At 35.6% G+C, this 10,596-nt stretch overlaps 1 protein-coding gene across 1 annotated transcript; it reads left to right on the forward strand.

Annotated features, from left to right (window-relative positions):
• On the forward strand, positions 1 to 7,435 carry LOC136809853 (damage-control phosphatase ARMT1-like). The gene is made up of 5 exons (XM_067066408.1): positions 1 to 167; positions 4,913 to 5,018; positions 5,284 to 5,531; positions 6,141 to 6,303; positions 6,530 to 7,435. Exons 1-5 carry the CDS (start codon positions 109 to 111, stop codon positions 7,277 to 7,279), a joined length of 1,326 nt encoding a protein of 441 aa, XP_066922509.1. The 5' UTR covers positions 1 to 108; the 3' UTR covers positions 7,280 to 7,435.
• Positions 7,436 to 10,596: the final 3,161 nt, after the last annotated feature.

Consider the following 10,596-nt stretch of genomic DNA (forward strand, 5'->3'; position numbering starts at 1 on the left):
CCAAAAAAGCAGCCGTGCCGTTTTTCACTTTGGTGTTGTCGTGTGCAGTGTGTTCTGCTCTTTTGCTCTTGATTTTTAAACAAGAAGTCTCCTGCAGTCTGCAGTGTCATGCCAGAACAAGATTCAACTACTTCAAGACCAGAGCCACTCTCTGGAAAACATATTGGGTATGAAGGCTATTAGATATTTCTATTCAGATCAGGATATTTCTTAGCCTGGGAATCCAAGCTCATAATCTTAGAAAAAACAAAAAATACCTCACCTCACAAAGTTCTAAAATTATAGAGCTTGGTGCAGGTAGATTAGTCTGGCACAGAATGTTATAAACAGTCTGTGTGTGAACCCTTGTTGACAGACTTGCTGAACTTTGGAAACCCAGGCAAACACACATAATCATCAACTTCCCATAAAAACTCTTTCACAAGCTCTAAAGACTTTCAAAACTACTAAAAACCAAATAAAAACATCAGCCACATGTATTTAGACTTCCAGCCAACAGCCATTTTGTTTTGAAATGAATCTATGTTTTCATTTTCATTTGTTTTCCTTTTTTCTGCAGAGTCAGCTTTTTCCATAAATTATGCGCGCGCAATAATAAAAATGCGCGCGAAAGTACTGCTAAGTAATACGCCGAAAGCTGGCCAATCAGGCCGAACCTGCATTGCAGGGAAAAATCTCCCTGCAGGCGAGTTACCTGCACCAAGCGTTAAACCAGCAGCAAAAATATCATAAACTAGACTGTGAAAAAAGTTTAACGCTTGGATTCCCAGGCTAGATATTTCTGTTTAATCATTTTTAGGAGAGATTGCACTACTAGTATTTTTGTTTGACGTCTACTTTTACTCCAGCTCTTTTTTCTATTGATATCCATGGCTATGACCGAATTTCTATGTAGTATACTTACTCCAGATATTCATCTGTCCAGGTCCAGTCGACGACAGTCGTTAATCAGTCCACCAGTCCAGCAGGTTGTCACAGGTCAGTGTTGACAGGTCTGCTTCAATTACCAGACGGTGTCAATCCAACAAGTTTGAACAAAAATCACGCTCAATCAAACCAATTAAATGAAATGAAATGGGACGGCAATTTGGCCACCATTTCACTGTGAATTTTAACATTTTGACGACGAAAACCAAAATATATATTTGAAAAAAAGCAAATTGTTCCCGTTGAATCTTTATTATATGTTGAACCCCCAGGAGGAAAAGAACTTTCCAATTAAGTAACTATAAATTTCCCGGCTTGCTAACAGGCTAATTCCCACACAGTCTGGGAAATCCTCTCAATTGCACGCTTATCAAAGTGCGTCGTAAGCGCGCAATTGCACGGTTATCAAAATGGCAGAATTTTTATACACGCTTATCGAAATTGTTCTGAAACGGGCGGTAAGCGTTAAGCAAGATTGACGGGTGACGGCTTTTGCGGTAAGCGTGCAATTGCACGCTTTAAAATTTCCTATATTTTTGACACGCAATTCCTTTCGAAAGCTCAGGGCAGTTTTACTCAAAATTTATCGTAGAAGAAGATTCCGTAAAAATGGATTGCCCGTTAAACCATGCCTTCGCCCGAATTAGAGAATTCTGAACCCCTTGAAATCCCTAAGCAATTTCAACTGGGGCTGGAGTGGGCGTAAATTATAACCATGCAATTGCGGGCTTACGCCCTCGGAACATAAGCGTGCAATTGAGAGGATTTCCCAGAGTGCCAGAGGAATTCTGATTGTAAACCCAATCAATTACCGTCATCTGTTCTAACTTGGGACAATTGGTCGAAACATGGGATTGTTGATATCTGGCCTGTATTTTCACTCATTGTTAAATCTCTTTGACAACAAGCTTGTTTCGATAACTCCACCAAGTTTATCAATCGTACTTTCTGTCATGACATGTTACGATAACTTTCACTAGGTGGTTGTCTTCTCCCCGTAGATCTTTTTCTTGGGAATTTGCTCTTCAAATTAGATTGCAGGGTTGGCTTGGTTCAATTTTTTTCATCTATGGCTCAAAATTTAGGTGATTTCTCAAGGTTTTTGAAGATTTCATTAAAAAGTGCCAGTTTATTTTTTCATAATGCTTCCCTTTAGACGTTTTACTACGCATAAAGCGCTTTCGCAGCATTAATCTTTGATATATGAATTTCGGCGGGACGCTAGTGTGACTAACTGCTAGAATTTTATAGCTTTATACGCCATTGGAAAATCAGAGTGAGCTTGTAAGTACCGCAAGAGGCAAGAGTAAAAATCTATCCATGTGCCTTCGTGTTCCCAGCCGTGCATAACACAGACCTGTAATACTTATTTTATATATTACACCTATATCACACATGTAATGAAAATTATCTTTTTAATGTTACATGCATGTTATATGTTATATACAAAAACATTTATTAAAAATTATTAATCTCACCTTTTGCTTTAACAGGAAAATAGCTATCTCACAATCACTATGTCATACTCATTTTATCTCCTACAACATAATTACAAGAATATATGAAAATAGCGTCAATGAGATTATATTTTATACTTCATAAATATTTTAATATTTCATCCCCTGCTTTGTATTTTTGATAAAAATTATGTCACTACTTTCATATCTCTAAAACAGCTCTCTTGGAGCATTATTGCTTTCAAAACCTGTCAATCTATATCCACTTGCAGTGTCAGCATCCTATTATAAAGCATGAAAAATATTTTATTGTTAATTGGTGAACAAAATATTTTGAGATAACGCAGGATAACGTCATTATTTCATAATTTTAGTGTCATTTTGTCAATATTTGGGGTTCATGATTTGTCATTTAAATCTTCTAAATAACATATTTTGATATTACATGTCCATTACATATAATTTTTTCAGAAACTTATGATATGAATTGTATGTTTAGAGTGGGTTAGAGTTTTCCGGTCTGTAATTTGTATGTGTAGTGTTTTACACTACCTGCCAGACATTACAAAAAATTTGAGCCACTCGGTTAGTGTAAAATGCAGGTCACAGGTCACAATTTTTACTGTAAGTGCCATAAACGTCAATTTTATATTTTTCACATACTGCAATTGCAGTAGATACAAGAAAAATATTCTAACTAACAGAAACTCTTAAGAAAACTAGTCATATCGTTTTGATATACAGATGAAAAAAAGCTTTCTAATTTTCAAAACTGTTTTCGACTGTCTAAGAAAGAATCACTTATTTTATTCAAGACTACATTCTAGAACCCTCTATTATCGACACATTGATTCTTTTAAGTTTGCTAAGTATTTCTTCAGTTTTTTACAGTGCTCGATATACCGGGTGCACCAAAAAAAAGTATACAGGTTTGTGGAGATATTGTGAGCTTCAGGATTTAAATTTTTTGTTCATTCTTTTTTAATGATTTTCTTAAATTTCGAATAACTTTCAAACTACTTTTTCAGATTTTATGTACGATAACTCGAAATTCAAGTTAGGACATCCTCTATACGATTAAAAAAGAATGAACAAACAACTTATATCCTGAAGCTCACAATATCTCGACAAACCTGTATACTTTTTTTGGTGCACCCGGTATATGTAGAGCGATGTCAGTCAGGAATAACATAGTGTCCTCCTGGGTTGGTTCCCCCCACTAAAAATCAAAATTTTTCTCCATTCCCCCCTCTTTTATTTCCCCCACCATATTTCAAAATTTTTCGGTTCCCCCCTCTTTTTTGAATTCCCCCAGCTATTTGAAGATTTTGCGGTTCCCCATATGGTTAACATAAAAATGCCTTAAATCAAGTTTGAAATTTTGGAAAGCTTGAAAAAATAGCCTTGAAAGTGCTGGAAAAATGAAATTGTATTGAAAAGTTGGTTTATCCCAAAAGATTTGCTGATTTTATTGCTTAAACAGGTTTTGCAACAAGATCACCTTGAGATCAGTGAAGTTCCCCCAGTCAAAATCTCCTAAATTTATGGTTTATTTTCCCCCAGCAAATTTCAAATTTTTCATTTTCCCCCATACTTTAAAAAAGGGCCAAAATCAGAATCCCCCCCTTTATAAAGGGGGGGGGGAGGACACTATGGAATAAAACACACTTTTTTATTCTGCTACTGGCAGTTTCATGCAACTTTGGTGACAATCTTCAGGCAACAATAAATATTAAATAATGTTGCCTGAAGATTGAATTTAATGTATTGTAATTCAATCTTCAGGCAACATTATTTAATATTTATTGTTGCCTGAAGATTGTCACCAAAGTTGCATGAAACTGCCAGTAGCAGAATAAAAAAGTGTGTTTTTTCCTGACTGACATCGCTCTACATATACCGGGTGCACCAAAAAAAGTATACAGGTTTGTCTCTACAATATTGTTTTTTTCTCAGGTGTGGCTTTATTGAGTTGTTTTTATTTTATTGCTTGGAAAACTGATGTTATTTTCAAAAATGTGTTTGACCCTAAAGGCAGAGATCTGCTCTATACGGGGCATCTTCTTTTATAGATTCACCAAAGGTTAAAGGCCGGCGCAAATGAATCCAACATTTGATCCAACATTATTGTTGGATCAAATGTTGGATTCATTTGCGCAAGTTATAAAATTGCAACTTTTTAAGAAAATTGCTGGAAATCATGTTGGATGAAGTTTGATCGCCGTCAAACTTTTCATCCAACATTTTTTATGAGATTGACGTCACTTTTATGTTGGTTTCAATGTTGGATACATTTGCGTAATCATGTTGGATGAAAATGTTTGACGTTTTTGCGCAAATGACTTTTCATGCAACTTTTCGAATCTTTCCACGTGACTTTTCGTCCAACATGTCGTCCAACAATGAATTGGAAATGTTGGATTGAATGTTGGATTCATTTGCGCCGGCCTTAAGTCTTGGTATTGACCTCTGTTATATGTAGCTTTTTAGCATAAATTGTTCTGTAGATGCAGTATTTTTGTTTTTAGGTCCTTTGCTTACGTCACGATTAAGGATCGGTTACCAGGAATTTTGACCAAAGTTTTGGATCAGTTCAGTCGGCTAGCAAGTGATTACCACAACAATGGAAAACCTGTAAGAAAATCCACTGTGTTTAAAAATCATGAATAGACGGACTTGGTCATTTGAGACTCTTTCTTAATATTAGAACAATTTTGTAAGAAAAATGAGCCCCAAAAGCAAAAAATGGAGCAGTTTTGGGGATATTTAAAAGAGTTCAATGTTCAAAAAAATAAAAAAGAGGGCACAAAGTCCTGATGAAAAAAAGAATAAGGTTGAAGCAATTTGATGGTTTGAGTAAGCTGAAAAGTTTTACCTGACCTTTTGGTTGATATTGTAGGAGCATGCAGAGGATGCTAAAGCTATCGTTGGAAAACTCTCCAAAATGAAGAACGAAATCCAAACGAACAAACCGATCTCGAAACTTGAGGATAATTATACCGATGTTTCAGTATGGAATGACTTCATCCAAAACATGTCATGTCTTGTAGAAGGGAAAGATGACCTACAGAAAGGCTGGTTTGATGTGGCTTGGTTGTCTTGCGAGTGTTATTTATACAGACGAATCCTTTCTGCTTTAAATCAAAGGTTGGTAAAGTTCTTTAGCACACGCCCTTCTCACTCATCCACCGGGACCTTGTTCCACTTGGTAAATGGGCCAAAATACTGCAAAAATATCGTCCCAAGTAGTTACACTCTATTTTTAGCCCCCGCTGAAAATAATTTGAGAAGCAACTCCTCACTGCAAAATAGTGTGCGATTTTTTCCATCCCCATCGAATTTTTTGGCTCGAAAAAAAAAATGGAGTTCAAATCCCCAACCATAAAAAAAACATCGGAATATCAAACCCTCTCGAGTTTTTTCACCCCCACTAGCTGTAAAAATCCTACTGACTGGGTCTCTGAGAAGTGGCTGTATTAAATTGCTGGGCTCCTCTAACGCATTCGTGTTTATTATATAGCATACTAAGGTTTCGTATTGGTCTTTAATCCAATTCTCTGTCTTCTTTGTTAATATTTTAGGTTACTTTAACCTTGCTTTAATCAACTTGTCATACTATTGAATTTTCAGGAAATTCTGTTATTGAACGCATAATGCTTCATATCAAAATATAGAAGGGGAAGCTTGATTTGATAACAGAATGGTGTTTTCTTGATAGCCTTCTTTTCAGCAAGATCTTTTCTGGTTTTATTTTAGCTCCTTGCACCAAGATTTCGATCCTTTCTTGAATCAAAAGGAGACAGCCTTCAACACCTCTATCACCGCCATGAAAACATTGGCACAATATGTTTTGGCTTTCCTTCAAAACATGGAAGATACGGATGAGAAATTGCGAATGGATTTTGATACCCTACTTGAAGTAAGATTTATTTTGAAAATCTAATACTCATTGTTTTTTTGCTTCACGAAAACCTTGTTTTTGTTCTTTATACACCCAGATCTGTGGAAGCCCAGACTCCTTAGTCGATGAGCTATGTACCTGTTTCTTTGGTTTGCAAAGCGGTTCACAATCAGATCATTATCATGTCGATGAAAAGTCAATAAGAAAGAGAGGGATCTTTATATCGTCTTTTTTCTTCTTTTAGTATTGTCTTTGGGGCAATAAATGTGATCTATCTATTTCTGCTGGAGTTCAAGTTTACAAGCAGTTGAAAGAAAGTGATCAATTGAAAACTCTCTCAGAACACATCATATCGAATCATACGGAAAAACTTTATCATTACATTTGTAAGGAAAAACCTCTGGCTCGTGTCGACTTTATTCTTGATAATGCTGGTTTCGAACTATACACTGATCTTTGTTTAGCAGAATTTTTACTGGAGAAAAAAATGTGTAAACAAATTCGATTCCATGTTAAAGACATACCCTGGTTTGTATCGGATACATCCAGAAAGGATTTCCTCTGGACTATCCAACAATGTACCCAGAGTGAGGAAGAACCTATTCGCTTGTTGGGACAAAAATGGCAGAAACGGCTTGACGATGGTACATTTCTAATTGTGAATAAACCTTATTGGACTTATGGACAAGACTTTGCAGAAATGCGAAAAATTGACCCTGATCTATATCAATATTTATCAGAATCTGGCCTTCTCATTTTCAAAGGTGATTTAAATTACCGTAAATTGCTTGGTGATCGAAACTGGCCGACCACCACAAGTTTTGATAACAGTTTGTATGGTTTTTGTCCAGCACCTTTAGTGACTTTGAGGACATTAAAGTGTGATATGGTAGTCGGTCTCTGTGAAGGGAAAGCAGAAGAATTGCAAGCTATCACCGATCAATGGATGATCAATGCCGAATATGCTGTTGTCCAGTTTTGTCAAAAACTATAAGCTTTATTTATTTAGATTTTCTTATATTTTGTTATATTAGCACCCTCGTGTCACAGATCCGACGCAAGGGATATCTCCAGAGATAGCTATCTCGATTCATTGTACCCCTTTGACTAATAGCGTAGCTGGACTGAGCACAAATTTATTTTCTTTGAACCATGTGTGTCGTCGTGATAATAGATATTGTCTTTCTTTGACCAATAAGAGGTCATTCCTCATGTTTTTTCAACCAATCAGAAATACTTTTTAATAAAAGTACTTAACAATGAAAAACCATCGTCAGACAGATGGAATTTGCACGGAAAGTTTGTTGCTAAAGATATTTTATGAAATTCCTTTCACATGATAGCAATAATAAGAAAACAACAATCGAACAATTACTTTATAATGAGTTTTATCCCACCTTTATACAATCAAATCATTAAAAAAGAGAAAATTTTCTTTCTCGTGAATGATGTTTAGATTTTGCTTTTAGCAGCTGTAGTATGATGTATTCCGTTCCTTGTTCGACATCTTGCTATAGCCATTATAAGACTTGGGTACTTTGGTGAAAGTTTAGGCGAGTTTAGGCTATTTTTTACTCATTTTTTCTTCGTCATTTTCAACTTCAACCTTCTAAGAGTTGTTTAAAATATTTGAAATAACTTGAAATAACTTACGTAATTTACAATTTAACTTTTTCGAAGGACCCTTGTTTCAAGGTTTTTGGCTTATAAATTGATCAAACTTATATTTTATTTTAAAAATCTTCATTCAAGATAAAGGCAAATATAAAATCTTGCAAAAAAGTCCCTTATGAAAACTAATAAACTTTGCAACAACTAATTATTTCAATTAATTTGAAAAAAATATTCTCAACCGCTGACCGGGGTTCGCGGATTCGCTCCGACAGACATGTGTTAAAAAGAGAACGAGAAATAGCCGTTGTACTCAGTCCAGCTACGCTATACAAGTGTCCTTGTTTTAACAGGTCATTGGGTTATGATGGGTTATATTGATGTTAACATCAATAAGAACCTTTCAATGTTTATCCGAGATATGTATACAGTCGAACCCGCACCATTTTACAGGTGACTTTATAATAACTTTAGGGTGGTTTTTCGACATTTTGAAAATATTTTAGAGATTTTTTTAATTTTTATCAAATTATTACTTCGATTTACCTTGCTAGTTATTTATCCATTATATTATTTTTTGAAACAAACCAAATATCTCTAAGTTATTTTTAATAACAATTTGCGTTTGTATTATTTATCAATTAGGTATTTGATATGTTTTCGAATTGGAGAAAAATAAATTATGCACATTTTTATAAAGTTTATGAAGTATATTTTCAAATTCATTCAATGATATTTTTCCAAGGGGTTCTTTCAAGTTCTAATTCTGAAATTCTTCATAAAGTGGCTCGATCTGGTAAGTTTCAAATTATGACTTGACTATCTCTTATTTTTGACTAATGTCCGAAAGAATGTTTGGTCTAAAAATACGACGTAAAAGGTTGCAACATGTTTGACCTTGCTCAAGTAAACAAAACAAATAACAAATGTTTTGACCAAAACAACTCGTGACTTTTCCCTTTGTTTTGGACAAAAAAACAACATTGTTGACGTCAAAGCTCGACTAGTCAAAATTTTACGTGCAAGATTTTGGTGATTGGTATTTACGTTGTCGACAATTAATCAACACTTGTTCTATTTTTATGGTACACACTCACGCCGCACCCCTTTCTCATAGATAGGGCCGACAAGTACGTTTTTGCTCCCTTTTGTAGAAAGTACCAAAGATGTGTAAACCTGGGTATAGCTATAAGGAAAGAAGAAGAAGAAGGCTATTGCTCAGTTTTCACTAAATTTTTTATGCACGATGTTTTGCAATATAAGAACATCAACTTTTTGAGCTTTCTGATGTTTTTAAGTCTAAAATGGTGGTCTTAACATGTTCTAATTTTGGACATTTTGTGAGAATTTTTGTTCATTATCCTAAGAAATTGCACACGCTATGGAGTCCACAAAGCTTAAAATGTTCTTAAATTGTTCATCGAAGCCCATGTTCCTATACAGTTTGTTCCCCGTGGGGGGGGGGAGCACTCGATTTTGAAAACGATCGTACGTTCAGCCAAAAATCAGGTCTCTAAAATCGGACTCTTACAGTGCAGGAAAAATTTGGCTGAAAATCGACCCTTATAGTGCAATATTTTTCGAATTTTTTGCCCTTTTTAGGGCAAAATTTGGTATTTTCTCAAACTTTACACCCTTACAGTGCACTTTTTCCCACTTAATCACAAATCAACCCTTACATTGCGCTTTCCAAAGTCCAAAAACCTACCCTTAAGGGCCGCACATCCGGTAGGTCACTTACCTGGAATGCCCCCCCCGGGTTTGTTCTTGTAAAAAAAATCATGTTTGTGTAAATGTAAATTAAAAGTCCTGAAAAATTTGTCGGAATTTTGCGTTCAGAGAAAACAATCAAATTGTCACATGCTTTCTATCGAATTGTCTTGGGCTACGTATAAAAGCAAAATTTAAAGAGGATACCAATCACAATTATTATGATTAGTTTTCAAGATACAAATAGAATTTATAAGCGGCATTTTTTATCGTGATTTTTTTGCATTTGATCTTTGTGTAAAAGCATTTTGACTATTGCGAGTCATGATCACTAGGAAAATATATAGTTTCTTTTGGCGTGATGTGATTAAGGTTTTGTATTGTTATATGCATGAAAGGGCAAACTCGAACCCATTCCCTTAGTTCACTTTTTTTTACATACAATAGCGCTCAAGATTGTAATCACGTCTATCTGTAAAATAATTAAAAAAGTAATGCGATTAGGCCAATTAGGTACGACTACGAGATCCGTGAAAGAAGCATAGGCGAAGCGAGATACCCTGCAAAATTTACGAGGGAGTGTCAGACGTTTATGACATATTCATTATCTTTTGATAAAACAAAGACAATAATTACAGTTGTAAAAACCGGTAAAAACCGTTCTCATCCATAAATTTTGCAGGGTGGTATCTCGCGTGTGAAACTTGAAAGGGCAAAAATTTGATTGAGATGTGATGCGTGTGATTTGGGCTTGTGGGTGAGACACTTTGAGGAACTTTGAAGCACTCCAACCGGTGCAGAGGAGTACCTTCACATCCCCCCTAGCCGGTTGACATCAATGGAACTCCTGGGAACGTCTGCCGGGACCAACAATCTGTTCATGGAATGCTTTTTCAGAGTCATATAATATAAAGTGAACTAAAAAAAGGGCTGGGCGCTCGAGTTTTGGACCCCCGCCCTATATTTCCACCCACTGGCGCGCACGCCATT

This window comes from Clytia hemisphaerica, unplaced genomic scaffold (assembly GCF_902728285.1).
Source record: "Clytia hemisphaerica strain Z4C2 unplaced genomic scaffold, Clytia hemisphaerica genome assembly, whole genome shotgun sequence".
NCBI classification, from domain to species: Eukaryota; Metazoa; Cnidaria; class Hydrozoa; order Leptothecata; family Clytiidae; genus Clytia; species Clytia hemisphaerica.

What these genes read in the sequence shown, in the direction of transcription:
- LOC136809853 (XM_067066408.1), top strand. Translation starts at nt 109, where the DNA reads ATGCCAGAACAAGATTCAACTACTTCAAGACCAGAGCCACTCTCTGGA. An exon ending in ACCACAACAATGGAAAACCT is followed by an intron (nt 5,019 to 5,283) that starts GTAAGAAAATCC and finishes TTGATATTGTAG; the next exon opens with GAGCATGCAGAGGATGCTAA. An exon ending in ATTTTGATACCCTACTTGAA is followed by an intron (nt 6,304 to 6,529) that starts GTAAGATTTATT and finishes TTCTTCTTTTAG; the next exon opens with TATTGTCTTTGGGGCAATAA.